Here is a 25,244-nt window from a genome sequence, read left to right as displayed (position 1 = left end):
TAAACAAAAGAAGATGTTATTCAAACTCTAAAGAAGGTTTTGATAAACAAGAGTGAGTACAAAGAGATACAACTTCAAAATAAACCTTCATGCAAAAAAAAAAAATGAAAAATCCTCATCAAGGTTTTCCTTTGGAAGATTCAAATGTAAAGTATGCTTTTTATTTGTGCAAGAAGCAGAAGAACATTGTTATGAGAAATAAACACCTCAGCGCAGTCCAAAGCATGAGGATGTTTGTTAATCTTCAGCTAAAACCACAAAAAGGGTAAAATAACTAAAGCGGGCTTTCACGCAATCAGAAGTTGATAGGTTCCCTCAAGAGTCTCTCCATCTGGCGTGCCCTAGTCCTTATGGACATGTCAAAAACTTTCTGGCCAAATTCTATCACAAGCCCACCGAGAATGCTAGGATCAATCTGTAACGACAAGGATTCAATATCATAAACAGATGCGATCTTTGTCATTTGAGAATTTTCAAGAAGAAAAAGTTTCAGTAGCATAATGTACCTTCTGTTCAATGTTCACCTTCTTCCCTTTTCCCATCACCTCTTGCAATGTCTCCTTCAATTCTTTCTCCTCCTCTGGAGGAATAGGCTGGGTAAAGTAAACAATAAGATTTAAGAATCAGATATCTAACTACAAGGAAACAACAAACTAGGACTGCCAGCAATTAAAATCTTGTATCAATACAGCGGTTAACAACCCTAGTCCTCAGAGCACAAGAGAGCAGGGTAACAAAGTAGTCAACTCAAAGCATCATTCATTGCATTACGCAGAATAATGAAGGGACCTCACCAATAATGACTATCAAGACATTGAAGTATTAGAACAGAATTATCCGCCAACTATTTACATTGGACATCATTTGGTAGTCACATTAAAAGTGCAGATATATTGAATTTCGAAGCAAACTGCAACATAGTCACTATCTTTCCACTAGAAAAGACATTTAACTTCATGCACAAATTTTCAAGAATCGCCATAAGCAGTTTATAAGCAACTCATACTGCTTTCATCCTCATAATTCAAGTATCACTTACTCTTTCAAAGCACCATTAAGTAAACACCATATCGAAAATATAGTTTAACTTGAAATAGACCTCGCCACATTAAATTAAAAAATACAAAAGATAAGGATCATATTCGAGCGCAAACTTTTAGTGCCAAATAGGTGGACTTACAATAACAGTTGTTACAATGGCTTTAAGTTCCCCCTTGTGTGCCATGGTCAACTCTGCAAACCTTTTTGCTATGGCATCAACATGTTTCAGCCTCCCATTTTCAGCCAAAACAACTAGAAATCCAAAGGTAAAAGAAAATGTCAGACAAATATAAAGTGATCATAAATGGAAAGAAGATACTAGCTGAGCAGGATAAGAAAAAACACACATGCTCACCTACCACATGACAAATAACAAAGAGATTATGAAATCTTGGCGGTGTGAAGCTCTGATTGGTTTTTTTTAAAATGAAAAAGGTGTGAAGCTCTGATCTTTAAATAGATCATAGCAACCAATGGAGAAAAGACAATAGTATGTCAAAATTTCTGCCAAAAAGAAATATAGCTTTACAAATGCTGCTGCCAATGTGATAATGAAGAAGCATTCCCGAGGCAATGAAAAAGTAGTAAAAAGGTGGAAATTCCCATGTCTCTAGGAAGCCATAATGACAGAAATGGATACTGGAATCAAAGTGAAGTTCAAAATAAATTGTTCATTCTCGAGGCAATATTAAAAAACGTTTTCTTAAAAAATGACTTGACCACATATAAGATAAATCTTTCAAGTAAAATAACTCTACTAAATATTTTTCACAGGTCACCCTACAAAAATATTTTCAGAATTATATACTTTAAACACTCAAAAACATGTTTCTGAACAGGTGGTGGAAAAAAAATAGTTACTATGACTAGGGAAGACTTGGGGAGTAGGAGGAGATAACAGAAATGAGAAACGGTAAATACGGTGCAGGTTAGAACAATTTCTCCAGATTAGTCCAGCGTGAGGGAGCAAACTGAGAATAGTCCCCTGCTAATCACGTGATCTTTCAAACCAAACAAGTGATTGGTTTGATTTTCTTTTTCATCCCCAAATCCAACAAAAATACATGTCCAATAATAGACCAATACATTAACCAAACAGAACAAAAATACACAATGATCAGATAATCCTAAGTTGACTGTCAATCGCATCATTGTTCACCAGACCTTTTTTTGATTTCATCACCTAGATCATTTTGATTTTCGAGAAAAGAACATTACTATCCTTATTGCTTTTGTTTCTTTCTAATAAGAAACAATTACTAATTAATTAAAAGGATGTATCTTTTGGATTGTCTAGTTCAGCTCCAAGCAGTACAACACAAGCCTTCAGTTTACAGTATGAAAAGATGACCACGCAGCTAGGATAATAAAAAACCAACAAATAGTGACATTGAAGAAGAATTTACTATTTGCTAGTGAGATTCACATTGATCAAAGGAACTTGCTCATCTAAACCAGAATATAGATACCAAATTGATGTGATTCTTTGTGTTAACCAAGAATCAATCAACCAGGATCAAAATCTTGAAACTGAAACAACGGTTGAACAGTCCAATATCAAGAAATGGATGTTATCTCAAGCCAAATATCTTGGAATCAACTACCAAGTGATTCCAAAATGGGGTGAAAGATGAGATTTTGTTTAGTTATGCATCTCTCATTGTTTCTAAAACTACAAATTTTCACATTTTTAAAAATGAAATATAGTACTTTCAGAAATAACAATATAATTTTATCATACCCAAGAAGTTCCTTGTGAGCTCTCCAAATTTAGCCTCTGAAGAGATGTCAGACATGGCCTTCACTCTTGTCTCTGTAGGTACAGAGAGATCCTTCATAAACTGAGAAAATTTAGGACTTTTCTTTGAAGCCTCAATAAGGTCCAAAATCTCGGACTCGACCTTCTCCAATGCATTAGCTTTTACAGCTGCGATGTACAAAGCTGAGGCATAATTTCCAGAAACCCCATACATAGTCACAGGAACCTGATACATCATAGAGGAGCAAAAGATGTTAACACATTTAAGGCTCATATTCCAAGAGATTTGGTAATAGTATTCATTTCTTCTATCTCTTTGGATATGAAGGAAAGGACGAGATGTATTGCTTCAAGTGACAGAGATTGCTATTATTTTGAATTTAAACTTAAAAGAGAGAAAAAGGTGAAACAGTTGAGATATCATGAGTCAAAATATAAAAAAGAACTTCCAACATAAAGTGGAATTGGTAAGAATGAACTGGTTCCAGACATGCATAACTGACAGGAGAATAGGGAAAGTTTTTTGATGAAAATAGGAAAAGTTTTTTACTACATAGCTAATAATCATCCCCTATTACTAGTCTTCTACAACAATAATGAGGATATGAGTTGTTTTTCTCAACATACAGCTTGAAAGAGTTATAGTTAATGCTGAACCCTGCGCTTCATTGATAAAATCAGTGTTGACTCTCTATCAACCAATAATGTGGGACTATTACATGGTTAAAAATCGACTTGTTCTCTTGAATAATCCCCAGCAGTTGTACCGCTAAGAACTTATGTAAACACTTTTCGGGCAGTATCTCAGCTCTACATGACAGACTTAATGGACTTGGCAGCAAAAAAGATAAAAAGGAATCACTAGGAGCACATGTGAGATAAGCATCAGATCATGTCATCCACTGCCAAGGGAATCCCCAAACGAAGGAATCAATTTAATGATGTGTGCAAAATAATAGGTAAGTTATGTTCATTCTTCTTTCCAAAAACATAGGTACTTTTACAAGCAAGATACTTTATCCTATTAATACAAGGGAGCTCAAAATTTTGCTAATTCAGAAGAATTTCCAACTGATAGACAACAAGTTGGTGTCAAATGTCAATATATAGTGTGGATTTACATCCAACCTTAAAAAAGAAAGGAGTTGAATTTTGCTTGAAACTGTTAACTTTTCTAATAAATTCAAGAAAGGCAATGGGCGTCAAATAAAATTTGAAATCAAAGATGCATCAGTAAGTTAGACTTCACTTTTCAAACTTCAGGTTTAATTTTTTTCATTGGAGCTTACAGTTGAATCAATATTGTAGTATCTTTACTAGAAAATTTAATCTGATGCAGATACCATTTTAAGGAGTTAATTTACCCAATGGGTTTCAATATGCATTTACTTTAGGCTAATGCACTGCTTTAGGCAGCAATAAGTTGCATTTACTCAAGGCTATAAATGCAATGCTTTAGGCAGCAATAAGTTAGTGACTTGGTGTCAAATGTCAATATACTGTGGGTTTATATCGAACCTTTGAAAAGATAGGAGTTAGATTCTGCTTGAAAGCATTGATAACTCTACTAAATTCAAGGAAGTTCTTGGGATCCAAATTATACTTGAAATCAAGATGCATCAGTAAATTAGACTTCACATTTCAAATGTCAGCTTAAGTTTTTTATGTTGGAGCTTACAGTTGAATCAATATTGTTGTATCTTTAGTGGAGATCTAGTTATGCAGATACCATTTTGAGGATTTGATGTACCCAATGGGATTCAATATGTATTTACTCTAGGCTAGGAATGCAATGCTTTCAGCAGAAATAAGTGACATAGCGAAAGATTCAACTTCACTAAAAAGTAAAAAAAAACTCGATCAGAAACAAATATCAAACATACAAATACGGCTACAATCTCATAGGACTACTAACCTTTACTTTTTTCTCTTTGGCAGCTGGGGCAGTAGCATAATTTCTTGACAACTGCAAAAAAGAATTGACCAACATTCATAAAAAAGCATCAATAAAACAAACCACTTTACCATATCACAACAGCATGTACACTTTTAACAGTTCTGTAAAGAATAGCCATTCAATCAATCTTCAAATGAGATATGCAAGCTTATGCACATTCGAAGGTTTCTCTTTTCAAGTACTTCGGGTGTAAATAAAAAAAAAGTTACCATCAATCAAACCATGATATGCAATTTCAATAAAAAAAAAAGGAACTCCAGGAAACAAACTAAATATTCACATAGCAACAAGCTACCAACCCCCTTCCTGAAAAAAAGTTTTAAAAGGCTAATGTTTGGCCATGATGCGAGGATAATCTTAAAATTTCCGCCTCCTCCCATCCAACCACCACCACACATACCGAGGTCAAAATGTTTTGTTTTGCAATAAACAAAGAAGACAAATAACAGAAAAAAGTATTTCCAATGACAATGATGACACTATTTTCACATGTGAATTCAATCAGAAAATTACACCAAAATACTCCACCCTAAGCTGCAAACATATAATCATTTCCATCAATTTCACTTTCAATTTAAAAATTTGACTCCACATAGCAGGGTTTGTTCTGACTACATAACATCACAAAAAGATTAGCACCCAGAAACAACATTCATCCATTTCACATAAACATAAATCGGGAATCAAACTCATCCAATTTCAAAGTCAATAAAAATAAAATCGAAAAATCTAAACGGAAGATGCAGATCAAAGCACAACCCAGAAAATACAAAAACATCAAAGACCAAAAGTAGGTCTAATCTGTGATAAGAATGAATACCTCAGGATTGGAGATAATGGCCGGATAAAGAGCGGATCTTGAATCAGATGAAAGGGCTTTGCGTACGTGAGGAAGTGTAGATCTAATACGCCCTGCCATTGCCATCGCAGAGAAGCTTTTCTTCGAAACCGATTTAGCTTTTCACAGAGATGTATGTATGCCTTTTTCTAGTGTTGAAAATAGCTGAGGGTTACGGGTAAAGGAGGCTGTTGATTTTACTGCCTTAACAATTCAAAGCTTGTAACCTAAGAGGGCATACAATTTCTATACTACCACTACCAGTTAGTGACATGTGTACTTTATTTATTTTTTACTTTACAAGAAAAACAATGAAAACTATTTTATTTTTAAAAAAAAGTCGGATTTCAATGTATCGTGATGATAAAGTCGCTTTATCACTTATAATACCCGTCAAACAACTTAGTTATTTACAAAAAATTCAATTCATTACTTAATAAAATTGTTATTTTAAGATGTCAATCGCATTTTTTCGCCGCAATGCTTAGTCTATAATACATACCTAGGAGACCACAAGAAAAAAGTTTAGGATTTGATTAATTAAATTCCTTCTTTAGTTTAGTAATTTGAGAATAATCATATTTTGTTATAGTTTTATATTAGGTAGATGTATTTCTTTGATCATAAATATATTTGAATTCTATAATTTGGCATAGCAAAATTTTTTATAATATAATAAATATTATATTAAACTCATAATTTCAATTTATAATGAATTCATTATAAAATATTTTAACAAGACAAAATCATCAAATTTGATCATGAATACCTATCTATGAAAGTGTCTTGGGTGCACAGTGCACACCAAATGGAACCTTTACGAGTTGGTGTCACTTTAAATACCTGCATAACAGTAAGAATAAAATAGGTTACCAAGTATGAGTAAGAATAATATGAAAGCTCATTTTAGAAGGCCATGCAAAATTTACAGCCTTCTTTTCCAATCACACATAATGGAAAATTTACAGCCTTGTGTTGTCAATATTTAATCTTCCATAGTATGGAGGAACGCTTGATATCTGTGGCATGTTGCAATACTGATGCTCTACTTTGAACTAGGTTAAGGTAACCAAGTGCCTTGAGCTTAGCCTCTATTACATATAACAACTCGTTATACCATGCTGGTTTTCTCTTCAACACTTGTTTATAAGCAGTTAATCCAAGCCATTCAATTTCCCCTTTCTCCACTTCAAGAACTGGACGAAAATCTGAACCAGATTTGAACGAATACATCCTCCTCTTGATGAGCCTTTTCATATACCTAGTGAAGTCAAAAAAATTAAGGAGTCAGTGAATATGTGACACACTCAGATATGATGCAGAAGGGCTCTTGGTCTATCCTTGATCAAACATTTCTCGGAGTTTGAACAAGGTAGGTCCAACACCAGTGTATAAAAAGGGCAAACAGCATCAATGATAATGTACTAGATGTTTCATACCTCAATGATTTTTCCAAAGCATCTACATAAAATTTGGTGCTGAATCTATACAAGCATGATAAATCATAGAGGTAGCAGTGGAACTTCATGGCACAGAGAAGAAAAGCTTGATAAATGTTGAGTCTGACCACAACTGCTGAGTTTATGTTAGAATCATAGAATATAGGATGGCATTTCGGTCTAAGATAACTGCACAACCTAGCCTTAAAGTTACGTCCTGGTTTATTTAGCCAGCCAACAGTGAGGGTTGAACTTAGCGGGGAATTCAAGTACCTGTCAGCAAAAGATAACATCAATAAATATCTACCTATTAATCATATTCCTTGAGCATTGAGAAAGTCGATGAGAAAGAAGGGTATGAACATCATGCAGAGGAAAATGTTGCTAGTAGCCAAATATCCTAACCATTAAATTGTTTAAATAGGTTCAGTTATCAAAAATTGTTTTAATAGGCCAATTGCTAGCCAAATAAGGTTATAGTTGATGCCAGAATGCTAAATAAAATAGTGGTTGCAACAAAACACCATTTCAGTCTACAAGACACTTCCTAGTCATTAATGAAGAAACAAAAAAATGAGCTGACGTGAAGATCTGCTACACCAATTAGGTCATCTTGAAAGCCAGAAATGCCTTGCACAACAAGCCAAGGTAAACTTTCCTGTGGAAAATGGACACTCTATAAATGTACACCGATCTTTCCCAGATTTACAGCAAGGCAGACTACAAAATAAGTGATGCTTATCGACCAACTGTTGATACGGTTCATGTTAGAAGAGTCATTTTGCTACACTGTGCGTAACAGGGAAGTATCAGTTTCTTCAGCAAGTGAGTGAATGATTCCTAGAGTGGCCTACTCCGCTTTATCATAATATAAACAATTAAGAAACACTAAAATAAATAAAATAACAACTTGCACGAAAATCCGCAAGTGACGCCATGTTGCTACTAGGAAGATAGCTGACCTTGTGTAATCTGCCTGAATTTCCAAGGTTGAGCAGTTGATAAATAGTCCACTCCATCGAAGAAACGAAGTTCCATCTTCAACCACATATAATCTATCCGATCCCAAACCTGGTATAATATTCATCTGAAAGTTCGTTCCAAATTTTTGTTCATTCATGTTGCAGTTGTAGGCACGAAACCCTCTCTGCAACCGGGAGAATAACTTAGAAGCCTGTTCCTTTGAGGTTGAGATGAAAAGCAAGTCATCAATAAGCCTAAGCAACAGATTGATAGGTTTACACGCCACAAGATGATCATATCTTGCAGCTGTATCATCAAGGAAAGGTTCCTTTGAAGGAAATCCAGGGGCAGGTATACAAGCTTTCTCAAGAAATGGAAATATCACTGAATTCTCAAGATGACCATAATACAACGAGCAGAGCAGAGAGGACAAAACACTTCCTTGAGGTATACCGACAGATTGCAAGAAAAACTTGATACCTAACTGCAGTACATTGCGCTTTATGTGCTCCTTCAAATCATTTTGAAGCTGTTCTTTTCTTACTTTTCTGCCTTTAACCTGGAACAATCAATAACTTAGATTTTATTATAGCCACTTTTGGAAGTAAGGTTCTTAAAGCATATCAACGTCAGGTCATGTTTCAACTGAAAGATATAACTGTTCATCAAATTATTATTTTCTTGTTCTTTGGTTGAAGGAGCCTTGATACAAAATCAAAACTCAGAAAAATGATTCATTCCTCTTTCTAGGAGTAGGATGTTTAATTGATCTGCCCTTCCCACCCCACACCCCATTCCTCATAGATCATTAACCTTGGGAGACCTACCTAGAGCTCAATGCGCAATTTTCTCTTTGAACTTCAAACATTCATGTTAATTTACACTGCTTTAAGTTAGTTGGTTATTTAGTCGGTCTCATGTGTTTCTTCTTTTGCAGAACAGTACTCAGATATGCAAATTATAATATGTACAAAGACTATCAAGGATGGAACATAAAAGAATGCATGCCTTAAAAAAATTACAATGAGTACCAAAAAATTATAAAACAAACTCACATGAAGTGAAAGAAGACAAGAAGACCATGAAATGTACATGTAGATGTTTTTACCATAAGGCAGTTCAAAATTTCAAATAATGGTAATAAGTATGACCTCTTTCACACAAACACGATCAGGGCCAAGAAATTATGAAACAAATTCACATAAAAGTGAACGAAGCCAAAAAACAACCATGTAATTTGCATGTAGCTGTGTTTACCCTAAAGCAGTTCAAACATCCTACCTGTTGCTTTACAAGAATGCCATGCAACAAGTGAGTGGGAAGGAAAGACCTGACATTGGCAGGACCAGGGATATTCTCTTTACTCCCTAATGTCCAGTTTTCTGGTATCCTCAGAGACTTCTTAGTGCACACAACTTGAACAACTCGGCTGAAAAAATATTCATCCTCCAAATTGAGATCATCCAGCACACTTACTAGCTTATCTTGGTCTACAGAGTCAAAAGCTCTTTCAACATCTGATACAACGATGAATACTCCAGATTTGACAGAAAACCCACTCTTCAGATTTGATAAGAAAGGGATAAGCCTTTTATACACATCATTGTAGCCAAATACAGATGAACCCAACCTCTCTGGTTCTTTTGCTACTACATGTTTGAGCACTAAATGCAAATCTTTGAGGACTCCATTAACAGACTTGTAATTGTGGTGTTTGCAATTTTTACCAGCGCCTACTTTTCTCCAACCTCTGGGTCGACAAGGATGACTCACTGGCAAGTGTAGGGATGCTTTAAGATTTGCAAGCATTCTTAACCCCCTTCTTTTTGGAACTAGTCGAACTTTTGAGAAGCCAAATGACCTAGTCCTTATTATATTCCTGACAGATTCAGCAGTTAATTCTTTATACCCTTGATCCCTTACGCAAGTCACGGCTTTGGAAATAAGATTCTTCCAGGTTGGCTTGCGGTAATATAATATATCTTGTTTCTCATGCTCAGCTTCAGTTGCATAAAAGTTGGCTTGAATCAGTGGCACAATAAAAGAAGAAAACAACCAAAATATCCAGTGTTCTAGTAATTTATGTTTCAATAAAAGGGAGTTCTCATCTGATAGTAGAGGATAACTAGATAGTTTAACTTTCCTCATGCACTGCTTGGACATGAATTTCTCAAACCTTCGTAGCTTAACAAGCTTGTAAATATTATTCGTTAGAACTCTCCAATTAGAAGGAGTCCCCAGCAAATCTATGGGCACTATATTTCGACAAGCAGCCCAAACAAATGATACAACTTGCTTCTTCATACAAAAACACTTGGTTGGCTCCACGAGAGAGGATTGTGATTCTGAAGTTATATTGCAACTTTCAGGCTTGAAGTAAGAGTGTGCCAATCCATTTTCTGGACAATCATTTGGAAATATACTTGCCTCAGATTTGTTTCCCTGATATCAACCAGTTCAGAACATCACACATTTAATAATCATATATCTGGAAATGCTAGATATGGAGAACTGAGTTGGATCATTCATTGACTTTTCAGTTTTCACTAACTGCACCTGGTTATGTCAGATAAAAAATGGCACCTCATATGAGCCAGATTTCTTCTGATAATTAACAATAAGAGATTGTAATAGGAAACAGACTGGCCCACACATTGAAGTAATATCCAAAATCTCTAAAATATTTGTGGCTTGGTTGACAAATCTTTGGGAGTCAAATGGAATACTAGTAAATAACTAGTTTTCTTTCTTTTCATATAACATTAAACCTCAAGGGACCGTAAATAAGAAGGGGATGAACTAAAATTTTAAGAAGTTCAACAAAGACAAACCTTCAAGATAGTTGCAGCAATATTTTTGGTGTCTTGGTCCAATGATGGAGCAGAACAGTGTTCTTCCAACAGCCTTAAGTGTTGGCACTGGTGAGCTTTGCGGATGAGAGATTTCAGCAACTTAATAATTGAATGGTATCTAGGCAAAACAACAAGTGTTAGAAAAACGACAAAGTAAAACAGGTACAGAAGTACACTCCTGTCCCCAAAACAGAACTAAAGGACCATGTCAAATGAACAAAATAACTTGTGCTGAGACATGTACCATGTTATTTTAGGATTAACAGCATACTGGTCCACCCTTTCACTGCCAAAAGGAAGTGGTGATAATAGTGCAGAGCAAGACAAGTTGTTTGGAACAGAATCAAAGAGAGTTGACCCAAAAAAACAACTTTTTCTGGTTGCTTCAGTTAAACTACATTAACAAATTGAAGCCAATCAAAGAGTAAAGGGGGCAAAAATGTCGTTAAATATAATGAGAATTATAAAGCAGCAGGTAGCTCTCGAAAAACCCATTCAGACTTAAGCTAATGATTGAAGGCATATTGACAGTAAAAATTATTGACGAAGGTTTTCTGATAAACTAGCCCCAGCACCCCCCACCCCGCGCGCGCAACAAATAGTAAGTTTGCTTGAGCTCCTACAGCAATGCCATCTACTAGTGTACAAATCAAACAGCAATATTATGATGATCTGGCTTCCCACTATCACGTCGCACCATATATTTTTGGCCTTTCTGTTGACAAGAAACAAAAAGCAGCTTCTAAAACTTGACAAGCATTTTCTTGATAAACAATCCAATGCTTGACTATGGCATAAAGCTCCTACACAGTTTATAATCTTTGTCTGATCAATAATTATGTATGTTAATCATCCATAATAATTCCAAGCTCATACGAAGTATTCATTAGCCCCTAAGTGCAGACACTTTGAGCTTGAGCAGACAAAAAGAAACTAAAAATGTGAGAAGAGGAGCACCATGTCTTTTCAGAAGGGATAAAATCTCAATTTCAATCTTTGGACTGTTAGAAAGAACAAAAAAAAGTACAGTGCTAAATCATTTACTCCAGAGTATTTTTGACAAAGATTATCTGCATAGAGATAAGCCTTCAGTATGTGAAGAACAACCAAAGAGACTAAGGGGTCGTTTGGTGTGAGGGATAATACCAAATAGTCCCGGGATTAAATTATAGTACCGTTCATTTTGTTGTTTGGTTGACAAGTTCGGGATAACTTATCCCGGGATTAATAATTAGTACCGGGATAAGTTATCCCTCTCCTTGGGTGGTATAGTAATCCCGGGATAACTTATCCCGGGATAAAATAGNTAATCATCCATAATAATTCCAAGCTCATACAAAGTATTCATTAACCCCTAAGTGCAGACACTTTGAGCTTGAGCAGACAAAAAGAAACTAAAAATGTGATAAGAGGAGCACCATGTCTTTTCAGAAGGGATAAAATCTCAATTTCAATCTTTGGACTGTTAGAAAGAGAAAAAAAAAGTACAGTGCTAAATCATTTACTCCAGAGTATTTTTGACAAAGATTATCTGCATATTCCGCTGAGAGATATGCCTTCAGTATGTGAAGAACAACCAAAGAGACTAAATCAGATAAAAATCCTTGAAGAAAAAGACTACTTAAAAGAGAAGAAATGAACATAGATTATTATCAATAAAGAACAAGGGAAAGCTGTTGCTCACAGACACGAGGATGCAATGAGATTACAGTTGCTTCTGTGCACGCAAGGAGCTACCTCAGTAGAGACATTAACACCTAGGGATCCAAAAATTTCCTTGAAGAGTTCATTTGCTCCAGAAGAGTTTGGCTTCAAGGAATACAAGATGTCTGAGTATTCTTAAGTTTGTCAACAAAGTTTTCCCTAACGATGGCACAGAGGCCAACAACAATCAGTTTCTATTTTAGTTCTTCCATTTCCTCGAGTGACTTGGAAATAAAGGCAGAAGTAAAACTCCTCTCTAATTAAAGGGAATGAAACCATTTAGCTCTTAAGAAGCAGAAAGTTTCAGAACAAGTATGAATAAAAGTGGTGGAACTCCATCCCTTTCTTAATTTCGACTAGTAGCAATTAAAGTGAACCATAATATCAAGCCAGATTAGCATGGGGGACAAAGTAGAAGGATACGCTCGGATGGGAATACTGATGAACAACTATCCAACTTGTAGAGCATGGTTCGCCTGTCGATTAGAATTTCCTTTTTGACCTCTGAAAGAGGGTCAAAGACCGAACAACACGAGCACCAAGCATTTGTCTGTTGATAAGAAAAAGGGAAAACTTTTTATTAAACCAAAAAAAATGAGGGTGAAGATCTAAATAGATGCTGAAATATTTGTGAACTACATGCAGAATTTCCTGAGTTCTGATTGTATAAACTTTTACCTTTTTCATCAAAAAAGAAAATTTCTGATTGTTAAAATGGGGCTAAGGATGACTCATCCCAATACACACCCTTTAGCAATCCTAAGAAAGATAAAGTAGGATTCAATCATTCCAATGCCTAGAAGTTATCAAGCTACTAAATGTGCACTATAATGATCAAACTGCATCATTTCACAAGAATAATATGCAGATGCATTTAATGGTTATAAGATTGAAAACCTTCAAATGCAATATTCTGAAACATCTTACAAGTCAGTGATCACTTATCAGCAAATGCATCACACGCAAAAAGGGCCATATTATGGTGTGTACAAGACCGCAAGCTAGATATAAGATCAAATTTGGTAACAGCAGTATAAGTTTCATAAATCACCTTTTTAAGAGGAGGTCTTGAATTTAAGATTACATCACACTTCACGTCTCCCAACCACTCGTCCTTAGTGTTGGAACTCATACAAGGGATTAAGGAATGTGTTCCTTGAGCCTTCAACTGCCTAAGCTTCCTTTGACGCAGCCATTTAGACAGTCTTTTACGCTTTCCACGCGATGGAGTATGTCTATTAGAGTAACATTGTCCTTCCCTAGATGGAAGCACTTCACAACAAGCGGAATTAACTTCAGCAGATACTGTAGTTTCTGTAGATAACTTCTCCATCTCACATATTTTCCTGCAGCACCAAGGCATGGAAACTATAATCCTACAATGACAGCAAAGCCAGGTAGTACAATTTACAGTAACAACATCAGAACACAAACCTAATGTCCATTTCTTTCCTTGCTGATGAGTAAACTTCGTCTACACTTCTCTTTTTCCTAGATTCTGCGATTAGCAATGGTTAAAAGATTTACAATAATTCAAACAATGTGGAAATCAGATACATAAGCAGAAATTCACAACTTCACAGTATATTTAGAGACATATGAGAAACAAATGAATTATGACCACTCCATGAAGCATCTAGACTTCTGGTACTAATGTCTTAGAGAACGATTTGGAGACCTAACATGACAAGGCTAACCTTTAATTTTGTTGTTCAACCATCAAGTATTCGAAGTTTACTGGCCCGACTAATCCGTATTCGCACCCTGGTAGGCCCACTAAAGGGGTAAAGCAACACCCGATTGAGATTTGAGATTTGAGATGTTTCCATTAAGGGGGTAAAGCTACTCCCGCTTGAGATTTGAGATGTTCTTCATTCCCATGGCTCAAACTTGAGATCTCTAGTTAAGGATGGATGTATCCCGACCATTACACCACACTTCTTGGTGAAGACAAGGCTACCTTTAAGTACTCTAAGTAGATAACAGAAGATAGAATACTCAATATAGCCTTTGACTGTGTAAATTGTTGTGCATTGTTCAGTTCTCTACAACTTATCTCAATAGTCCAATTGCTTTTGACCATGAAATAATAACTCTGTCATCAAAAGTCAGGACCTACTGTACTCTTCTGTCAGAAAAGTCGACTGACCATTCAGTGGTTATTGCTGAAATCCACAGTTCCTTTTTCCAGAGAAATTGGCATACTTCAGTTAAAGAAACTGATGTATTTGCACTTCCCCGTATAGGATAAAGACAACAAAAGAAGTTTAAATGAACAGGAAAAAACCGATATTGAGTAATGCAGACTATCAACTAACTTTTTATCATTTTGAACAGGAGAAAATGTCTCTTGAGTAAATCTACCAACTAGTGAATTTATAAGTTACTCCACCATATGACAACTTGAAATTCAGTTTGATCAGAACACCACGCGATGATTTTAAATTGGGAGAAGGACAAGGATGATTAAAACTTGATTGAAATCTCTCCCCATTAAAGTTTTGAGATATGGGGTCATCAAAAAAGTTTGAGATATGGAACAATAATGCTAAGCTACACAAGCAGGATTCGGGCAATGAACCCTACATCTCTCTAACTTGGGCGACAACTATGGAAATTTGAGGAGAAAGCTTTGCCATGGACTTTGCAGTCGTGGTCCAGCCCCTCCTGCTGGGCTTAGTCCTTCCTCTTCTCAGCCTACTTATGCAACCCTAATTAAAACAGACACCAATCTTACTCCCACTACACCATTAAAACCCAAGGAAGTAAGTTACGTCCATGGCAAGCCAACAATCTTATTTGGAACTGCTGATATTGATGCTTACATAAGGATCGGAATTTACAGTTTGCTTTGATAGAAAAGTTCTTATATGGTAAACCTGATAAGGCAGAATTGAGGAAACTTTTTCCTCAGCAACTGGGAATTAAAGGAGGCTGCTCATTTGGTCTCACTTATTCAAGGCATATGCTAGTAAGGCTTTTCTTCATGGAGACTTTATCTCTGTTTATTCCAAGACTGTCGCATATATTTGGGGTAAAGACGAGGGTCGGGATGTTGATTATCAGTTTAGAATTCAAAATGGACACTTTTGTTTAATCCAAACGAGGAAACCTCCATTGCTCTTGCTTGGATTTCTTTTCCTGATCTCCCCGTAAAACTCTTTACTAAGAAGCTTTTTTTTCTATGAAATAAGAAGGATATCATTAGCAGAAAGCATCAAGAAGATGCGAGCATTACAAAGAAATTATCAGCTCCCAGGAAGGCAAAAAAGCTATCACAACTATCAACATACATCTATGGAGCTAATAAATTCTAGGAAAGATTCAACAGTAATTACAGAGGAGTGGTTTACCCAACTAAAAAGACTAATCAAATAACTAGCCTTAAGAGAGGAAATGGGAGTTGGGATACCATCAAAACATCTTTTGTTCCTCTCTATCCATAAGCACCACAAAATACAAGCAGGAACCAAAGGCCAGACCTTTTTTATGGACTTTCCAACTTTTCAGGAACTCCAACACACAAAAGCCTCTCTCAAAGAGCCTGGCACGGCCCAAGTCAGACCAAAGGGAGAAAAGAACATGTTCAAAAGGTCTGTGGCAACAGTGCAATGAAGAAACAGGTGATTGGAAAACAGTCAACTGCAGATAAGCAATCAATGGTCAAACGAGGTCTAGTGTGGCTAGGTTCAGGTTGAGGTTGATTTATTATCAGCTTCGCCGGATCAACATTAGAGAGGAAGCTGCATGTAATCTTAAGGAAGTGTGGCAAAAAGTTGTATATAGTCGATTTCCTTCATATTGCAAGAGTTGTAAACATCAAGGACACTGATAATGTTTGCAGATTGTCAGATTTAATATTAAAAGTAAGGATGAGGTAGATGCTTATGGAGAAGTGCACACCAAGTTTCAAGTGGATTTGACGGATATTTTAAATGAGAAGAGGGGCAAGAAGAATATGTAAGTAATAGAGCTACGTAAATAGTAAATTCTGGTAGCATCAACAAGGGGATGGGGTATATTAGCTTTGATCCAGAAGTTTCATCCAATGCTGATCGAGCACTAGCTACAGTTCCTGAATCTGGTGGAGCTAGTAAGAACGGGCAAGAACATGATAATGTAGCAATTGCTACCACTGGTTAGATTAAAGAGGGGCAGTTGCAAGCCCCAACTTCAACATGTATGATTGTTGAAGCTACAGATGGAATTGGTGATATGCAGCAGATTGAAAAAGCTATGTGATAGCATCCATGTCAGCCTACTTGCACTAAAGTTGACGGACTTTAATGAGAAATCAAGAAGATGTTTATCGTGAAAGAAAAGCCCAAGATTGACCCAAGAATCATAACAAGAAGTAGACTAAATGCTACATATATTTCATGGTCCAAGTTCGAGTCCAAGAGCCGAAAGATTGGGCCACATGAAGGCCAAGAAGAGGGCCCACATGGAGCCCAATAGAAGCATAGAAGTTACCTATTTTAAAAGCTTCCTAGTTTAAAAGTTTCCTTGTATAAAGTTTCCTAATTTTAAAAGTTTCTTAGTTTAAAAGTTCCCTAATTTAAAGTTTCCTAGTAATTATTTCCATAAAAGTAGTATTTGAATCTCCTTCTATTTGGAATAGGTTTTCCATTTATATATATATATGGAGTAATTCTTAATTTAATATCTAAGGTTATTAGTCTTATACTTATTGTTGTCTCTAATTTCTTCGAAATAGGGGTCTAAACCACTTTTGATCTAAGTTCTTGAATTGACTCTATTAGTATCATAATTAGTTTTAATCCACTAATTTTGAATACTAAGAACAATTAGATTTCTTAGCACTTTTCTTGAAATTTAGGGATTTTAATCTCGAATTTCACATATCTTTCAATGTATGCCCGTTAATCTTTATAGTTTTGCTTTGCATTATTTTCTTGTTTATTTTGATAACCTGATTCTTATCAGTTATCACTATGGGTGAGAGCTCTAACTGTACTAACAAAGCTGGTAATGAGGAATTCATGATGGTTCACAATTCAGGTAAGGGCAACAATCAGGTTTCTAGACCTAAAGCTTATGCCTATCACTCTTCCTTATCAAAATGGGTTTGAAATTTTGGCAAAGGCTCGAGACAGGGCTTGCGACAAAAGGAGAAGGATAGTACTGTTTCAGTTTTGGCATCAGGCAAGGGACAGAAAAACAGAGGGGCTTCCTTGGTCTACACGAAGCTTCAAGCAACACAGAGACAGTGGCATTCATTTAAAGATTTGAAATCTGGTCTAACTCAACCTCAAAAGCTAGCTCATGAAGGTAGGATTGCCCAAGTCCATATAAGCATTCCATCAGTCCATTCCCCAACCAATATGGGAGTTAACTCACTCTAACCCCCGGTTCACACCCATGCCCCAACTGGAGTATGCACCGGGAGCCCAAATGGGCATGGACCTGCATCTAATACTATGTAATAGAATGGAAGATCTTATTATATTCCAATATGTGAGCAATGCATAAATACAATACTTTTGGGGCTAACTAAGGAAAGAAATTCAGAGGGGTTCCTATGAATATGCTTTCCTACTAAATGTAGCTATGTACATTACTAATATTAAGATCTAAACATTTTGTAACAGCAACTAAAGGAGCAATAGTCTCTTTCTTCTATGCAAGGAAAAACAATAATTTTGGCTGATTTATAAGCATCATAACTGTACAAGGAGTTACAAGATCTGTCATTATTATTCCAGAAATCACATTTAATGCTGGATGGAGGGACATTGCATTCAAGATTGCTTAAGTTCATTAAAGAGGATACATGGACATTTACTACAATTATGTCATAGTTAAGATGTTAAGGTGTACAATCATATGACAGTGTCAACAACTTAAATAAGATCCATTAAATTCAAAAGGAAAATACTTCAAATTGCTTTAAACGGACAATCTATCTTTTTAGTTCATTCATTTGTAAAATGAAGTTTGAGTTTAATAACTCAACTATCTTCTTGACTTAAATATTTTTGCATTACTTAAGCGTCCTCATTTGTAATATCATCATAGAGTATATTATAAACTTTGAGATGATAACAGAGTACCTACTTCTCCTTAACTTTTATTTTCTTTATGCTTGTTTATTAGTAGAGGTTCATTATCTTACTTGGATTGGTTAGGTAAAGTCTAGCCCCCTTGCTCGTACTTATGCCTGTTAGAATTTTCTTATTATTATTAATAGAGATAAATATTGAAGACACCACTAAATTTATATTATTATTATTAATAGAGTAATAACTCACATCAAGTTTAGAGGTGTTTTCAATACTTATCTCTTATTAATAATATAAAAGGTCGCTAGACACCCTGACTAGTGGTATAAATTCACAAAAAAAAAAAGGATTCAGGAAAAATAAGCGAACAAGAAGACAAATCATTAGTGTACTCATATGAAATTTTCTAGAGTAATTATGCTGCAACAGTAGATCAAGAATTATTTTAACCGCGAAGAGAAACTTGAACTTAATGGAACTCAAAGCCTCAAAAGAAGACGTTTCTGAAACTGGTAGTTACCAGGATGAAGTAGTGAAGGCTTATAGGTAGTGACAGATATGTGCACTTGAGATTTTAGGCATAAGTCACTGATCGGAAATCCTGCCACCTGATGATGTTTGTTTCGAGGGAGCCACAAAAATATTGAAGTGTTCTTTAGTAAATAAACCATGAGAACATCCCCAATCTGCAGGTCGACAAAGCTCATTTTAGTAAAGTTTACTTGCCTACTATCACATAAGAAAACAAAAGAGTACACCAGAAAAGCTAATAGTATCTCACACACCCTTGTTAGGAGAAGGCTCCATGATGGTGATGTTAGAGCCTCTACTATGTCACTACACCGGCTCATCTATCAGATGCGGAAAAAACAAGTTATATAACAATAATCAAGCAAATTAAAAGATAGGAAAAAGAGAACAGTTGAAACCAAAAGTGTTGCTACGTTGAAAGGGGAAAAGGCATATATAAAGATGCAGACAAACGAAATCAGCTTGACAAATGCATTGCTGTTACCTTATCATAACCAAAACTTATAACGTTGGAACTGCTGCATTGCTCACTTATTGTCATTTCAATTGTCTTTCTAACAAGCTGAAATGGCAGTGTGTAAGAGATTTTCAGTCTGAGTTCAAACAAAGGACTGATATCTTTATAATAATTCAAGTTAAAAGTGTACTATAGAGGGGCATCTGTTGCAATAACAGCTATCGAGAATTCCTATCAGAGCAGCAGTATTGAACTATAACAAGGTTGTGAGCATCTTGAATTTCAAGCATATTGCAATCATGTTACTAATATTTTAAGCATCATATAATTAGAGAGTTGTCATCAATGTTATTTATGAATAACTAATCATCTTCAAATGAATATCACATTAGATGAACAGTTCCACGTCCTTACGTTGAGATGAGCTAGTCCAAGCATTAATCAAACGATAGCACATAAATCAAACAGATAACACGTTCAAAACACAATATGAATTCCCAACAAAGCATATTAGGCACCCTTCAACCATACTCATTCCCATGTTAATTCCTGCATATATAGGAACTATATTTTGAAGATATGACCATCACTATAAATTTAGAAATTAAAAATATTTATAGCTTTCATTTTAGAGCAACTTTAAGGGTGTATATACACATTATGACATAATGATGCTTACATACTGAACAAGTATAGCCCCAGGCATGTACTGATTATAAGTCAAATGCAAGAAAGTTTTGAAAGAAAAAGAAACGTGTTTACTACACAACTGTTTACCAACATGGAAAATTTTATAACTCTAGTGACTCCTCTTTTACATCAATATGGGATATAGCATGTTCTTCTAGAAAAGCAGAACATTTCAGGGTTTGTCTACCAAGGCTTGGACAGATGGAAAGAATCACCTAGTATTTTTGTCTTTACTGGAATTTGAACCTGAGACTTCATGACTCTCAACCACTTTATTAACCACTAGGCCACACCCTTGGGTGGCCTTATATCCATCTTTTAGGATGATCACGCGTATAAACTTGTTATGAACTAGAAATCATTGTTAGTTGTGTTTCACGAACTTGGACAAACAGTGCAACATTTGAGCTGTCTCTAAAGCTTCCTCCTTAGATACCTTCTAATTTAGCAACCAGGTGTGTCTAAACTTGTCACAGTAGAAAAAATGCTACTTAATTCTACACTCAAAGCATTTCCTGGAAATGCTACTCAATTCTAGGCAGTACTTTGCAAGCTTATGTAGTTACTTAGTCCTGAGACTACAATCAACAAAGATAACATTTCAGCCATGAGCTACCATTCTACTAAACTAAAACGAACGTCTAATTACCCTTTTAAGTCATGACTCTAACTAATGTGGGGCATACTGAAGGAGTCAATAATCACACTCTGGAGGCACAACATCTCCATCAATATCATCCACATTCTAGGCAGCACAAGTGCATCCCAATGTAGATCCAAGCTCACACTAACACCCATGGTAAGGTGTATTTTGTTGTTGTAAGCACAGCCAGCCAAATGGATCAATTGGCTGTCAAACTTTGAATTATGGCCTACATATATACATCAGTTGAATGACAATATATCAGGCTGTCAAATGAATTCTAATAGGTATAGGCCAAGTGTATGATGGTACTTATCAAGAAGAAAACCCCAAGAAACATGAAAGGTCACTATTTACGGAAAGTATTTTCATAAAGAGAAAAAGAAGAAAAAAGACTAGTTACATGAATGAAAAAACAAAAAAGGGAAAAGAAATAGCAATCCCGTGGAATTAGTTGAGATGCGTGCAAGTTGGTGCGGACACCACAGCTATCAAAAAAAAAAAAAACTCAAACCCATGTCAAAAGAAATACACTCAAAAACATGCACAATCAACCCCAAAATTCAGCATAAACTATTTGAAACTGTTCCAAAGTACATTCATATTTAGCCCTTCAAACTGGCTCTTTTTCCGTGGGGCTGTCATTCTGCAGTCCATGTTCTTCCCTTTGCCAAGATAAAAGTAACAAACTGTGTACCATCAAACATTTGAACCAGTTACACGTCCAGAATCCATTTCATACAGTAATCAAAGAAAAGATTTGTCTTTGATGTACTAAACAATTATGATATTAGTATGCTGACACAAGGCTTCTTGGGCTGTTAAATGCAGGAAAACCGGCCCATTTCTCATGATATACAGGAAAAACCTTGGGAAATAAAAAGAATACAGGAAAAACATGAGTAAAGTCATCCCAAACAACAAGGATGAAGTGATAGGAATGAGTTGATCTTAGGCATGAAACGGAATACACATAAGTCTTGTCTCGTAAAACTGTTGAAAGTTTTATTGGATTATTATCACTATTGAGGCTAAAAAACTGAACTGTCAGCTATTTCCAAACCAAACACATGAAACGCCCTGCTACACTCTTCGGTTTCTGCCAAGTTTGTCAACTCCAAAAGTTGTACACAACAAAACTCTTAACAGTGATCTACAGCCTTATTCAATTAGCTAAATAACCAGCCGAGTTTAGTTTAAGCATATCAGCCAAAAAAGATGATCATATTTTGTTTTTCAAGTGTCAACTGTATTGCTCTTCAATTAATTTTTATTCTGAAAATATTTTGCTGAAATATATTCAAATTAAAGATTTTCACCTCATAGTATCTTCTCTATGGTTTGTAAAATTCCATTTCCAAAACAATTTACGAAATTCATGCGCTCATCTCACACACTTTGACATACTTTTCCCTCAACTGCAGTAGCCCAGCATCAACATTTCAGCAGAACAGTCAAATCCTCAACGACAAACCACACAAAATTACATTTTAGAAAAACTAAGACAATATCAAGGAAAAAAGAAAAAGAGCTACGTAAAGATCAACAGTTTCCCGCCAAAATTGAATGACAGGTGAGAATTTCAACAATTTCCCTCCAAAATCCTGATTGTTTCTATTCAAAAAAAGTTATTTCGAAAATGCTTACAAATTTTTTTTTCCCATAACATTGAATTAAAACAGATGCTAGTAGACAAAAAAAGCGAATACCTCAAGATGTGCCCAGCGGCAGTCAGGATCATAGCCATGTAGAGGAGGTGCTTGATCGGAGACGACAATGAAGCACTGGTTGAGAAGCTTCCGATAATCATCTGGATCGTTTTCCCTAAGAAGAAACGAAATGGCGCCATATTCTCCATCACATCCGAGGCACCGGCGACCCTTGCATTGGCAATTCGTCGATGATTTTAGAGGAATTAGAGATAAGATTGTCGCTCCCAGAGTACGTGCACGGTTGTGAAACAGCCTCCATAGAATCTCTGGAACTCTCCGTTTCTTCATCGCCGGCCGGCGAGGGATCGAACGGAGAAAAAGTGTGTAGAGAAGGAGAGGGTTGTGAGTGAAAACTGAAAAGCTGTAATGACTTTTTAACTTTCTGGAAAATCGCTTCTTTTTTTTTAGCCAACGGTAATTGGGGTAAAAGTCAACAGTAAAGAAAATCTGCTTCGTTTTTTAGTTCCCTCCCAATAACTTTGTTTCCCGAAGTTAAAACTTTCTTAATTTTTGAATTCACATTTGGTTATACTTGTATTAGTAAAGGTAAAATTAGTTAACCAAGGTTTGGTTATTTATACTATAGTATTTGTTATTGCATTTTTGATTTCGCATCAAATAATATACTATCTGTCTCATTTTGTATAACTTACTTTTAATTTTAGTCCGTTCAAAAAAAAATAACATATTTTTATATTTAGTAATAATTTAACTTTAAATATTCATTTTACGATATGATTTCTAGCCAGATAAATATCTATAACTTATTTAGACCACAAATTTCAAAAAAACTTTTTTTTTTTTCTAAATGAGTTAAATGTATGGAGAAAAGAAGGAAAACTTCATTAATTAGTTTGTGTTTCTCCCAGACTTCTCTAGAATGATCCAAACAGGATAAGAACTTTAATAGTGATTCATTCACGAAGATTTAAAGAACTTTCCACGTTTGTTCTCTCTTTTTATTTATATATATATTGTGAATTAAAAAGCCAATTTGCCTACTCAAGTTGACATTCGAGGGGCTTCTATGCAATGAATCTCAGCCACCAAAACAATATGCCTAGCAAAGTGGTTTTGTATATATTAGCCTTCCCATGTTTGTGCAAACAAAAAAGTCTCCAAAGTGGTTTTGTATTAGCCTCATGTTTTGTGTTATTTGGGGCATGTTTGCATCAGGAATTTTTCGAAATAGTTAACCATTTTTTTTATCATGGAAAAATAGATGTAATTCAGTTTGAATAAAGTGAGAGGGCTGAAAAAAAATTCGACCTACACAAAGAGGGAGGTCGTTCAAAATCTATTGGCTCCAAAATGGGGCAGCTCCAGAGACACTATCGTACTAGTACCGACGTAATTGTCCACCCCACCTAATAAAAAGAACGTTCTAGACTTCGGAAAGTGCCCTTGAAAAACATGACCGCTGGACTCCCCGAGCCCGTCCTCTTTTTCTTTTTCTTTTTCTTTTTCAAGTGTAATTGTGCTTGATATTAATTCGAGTTAATATCTCAAAAGGAATTTGTCTAGTTAAGTCATTAAACTTTGTTTTGTATCAATAAAATCACTCAACTTAGACCTTTATATCAATAAAATCACTAGACTAAATTTGTCAATAAAAAACAAATTTGACATGGCAAAATAATATAAAAATATGAACCTCGCAAATAAATAAAATTAAAAATTTATTAAGAAGTTTTTATGGACAAACTTAATTAGTGAAATAGCTATTATAAATATTATTATTTATTTAAATTTTGCAATATATCGTGATAGGTGTATGAAAATAATTAAGTACCGCACACATTTTAAAATTATTTTTTGATATCAATAAAATATACTTGTAAATTAGATAAACAAATAATTAGTGTCGTTGTTTTACTGGAGTAACACGTTCAAATTGATCAACATAAAAAAAATAAAATTATATCATTAAAAAACATATCTTTTTTTATTTATAATAATTTAATCAAACTTGGCAGTAGCATTATGCGCTTTTATGTAACGCCTACTTAGTTAAAAGAAATTATATCCGTTAAAAAGTTTTAATGGATTTTAAAATTTTATTTATTTGTGAAATTCATATTTACGTGTTATAAAAAGTAAATTATTTTGTCATTTCAAATTTCTTTTATGATGATAAATTTGTTGAGTGATTTTATTGATAGAAATGACTAAGCTGAGTGATTTTATTGATACAAAATAAAGTTCAATGACTTTACTAGATAATTTTTCAAAGTTGCGTGATCTTTTGAGATATTAACTCTACTAATTCGGATCTAATGAGTATTGATTAATAAGATATAAAATTAGAAGAATATTGATACTCCGAAAATCCTTTTCCCATTTGAAACATTTTATTTTGTACCTTTCACAATTCATATAAAGTCTCTTTTTATTTTACAAATTTACAAATTAGTAAAACATAATTATATGTTAATTATGTAAGCACAAAAATACCTAACACAAACTACGTTAATTAAACAGGTGAGTCCAAAAGGCAAAAACAATAACAACAACACCAAAAATACCTAAAATACACAATTTACTTTCTCATATTTTCTAAAAATTTCTACTATTTGAAAAAATTATAAAAATTCATACTATCTCCTATTTTCGGATACATCACTTTACGCGATGT

The 25,244-nt window shown here is 35.0% G+C and overlaps 2 protein-coding genes across 2 annotated transcripts; both read right to left on the bottom strand.

Annotated features, from left to right (window-relative positions):
• LOC125843687 (ATP synthase subunit O, mitochondrial) lies at nt 1-5,731 on the bottom strand. Its single transcript, XM_049522863.1, has 6 exons — nt 5,578-5,731; nt 4,716-4,766; nt 2,783-3,026; nt 1,181-1,293; nt 507-593; nt 1-415 (listed from the first exon to the last, which is right to left on the bottom strand). The coding sequence occupies exons 1-6, from the start codon at nt 5,680-5,682 to the stop codon at nt 296-298; spliced, it is 720 nt and encodes a 239-aa protein (XP_049378820.1). The 5' UTR covers nt 5,683-5,731; the 3' UTR covers nt 1-295.
• A 767-nt stretch (nt 5,732-6,498) lies between these two features.
• Nucleotides 6,499-22,963, bottom strand: LOC125843527 (telomerase reverse transcriptase). Its single transcript, XM_049522642.1, has 13 exons — nt 22,607-22,963; nt 19,592-19,669; nt 19,362-19,427; nt 19,097-19,262; nt 13,988-14,051; nt 13,605-13,899; nt 12,977-13,103; nt 12,534-12,678; nt 10,829-10,967; nt 9,279-10,439; nt 7,997-8,556; nt 7,035-7,307; nt 6,499-6,856 (listed from the first exon to the last, which is right to left on the bottom strand). The coding sequence occupies exons 1-13, from the start codon at nt 22,895-22,897 to the stop codon at nt 6,574-6,576; spliced, it is 3,648 nt and encodes a 1,215-aa protein (XP_049378599.1). The 5' UTR covers nt 22,898-22,963; the 3' UTR covers nt 6,499-6,573.
• Nucleotides 22,964-25,244: the final 2,281 nt, after the last annotated feature.

This window comes from Solanum stenotomum, chromosome 1 (assembly GCF_019186545.1).
Source record: "Solanum stenotomum isolate F172 chromosome 1, ASM1918654v1, whole genome shotgun sequence".
NCBI lineage: Eukaryota > Viridiplantae > Streptophyta > Magnoliopsida > Solanales > Solanaceae > Solanum > Solanum stenotomum.
The sequence above is the reverse complement of the archived record's forward strand: the minus strand, read 5'-3'. Positions and strand labels throughout refer to the sequence as shown.

Coding starts and splice junctions, on each gene's coding strand:
- LOC125843687 (XM_049522863.1), bottom strand. CDS start 5,682: ATGGCAATGGCAGGGCGTATTAGATCTACACTTCCTCACGTACGCAAA. Junction 594..1,180: donor CCATTGTAACAACTGTTATT/GTAAGTCCACCT, acceptor TACTTTACCCAG/CCTATTCCTCCAGAGGAGGA. Junction 416..506: donor AGGTGAACATTGAACAGAAG/GTACATTATGCT, acceptor TTGTCGTTACAG/ATTGATCCTAGCATTCTCGG.
- LOC125843527 (XM_049522642.1), bottom strand. CDS start 22,897: ATGAAGAAACGGAGAGTTCCAGAGATTCTATGGAGGCTGTTTCACAAC. Junction 19,428..19,591: donor TAAGTTTTGGTTATGATAAG/GTAACAGCAATG, acceptor CGCATCTGATAG/ATGAGCCGGTGTAGTGACAT. Junction 10,968..12,533: donor CTCATTGCATCCTCGTGTCT/GTGAGCAACAGC, acceptor TGTTTTGCCTAG/ATACCATTCAATTATTAAGT.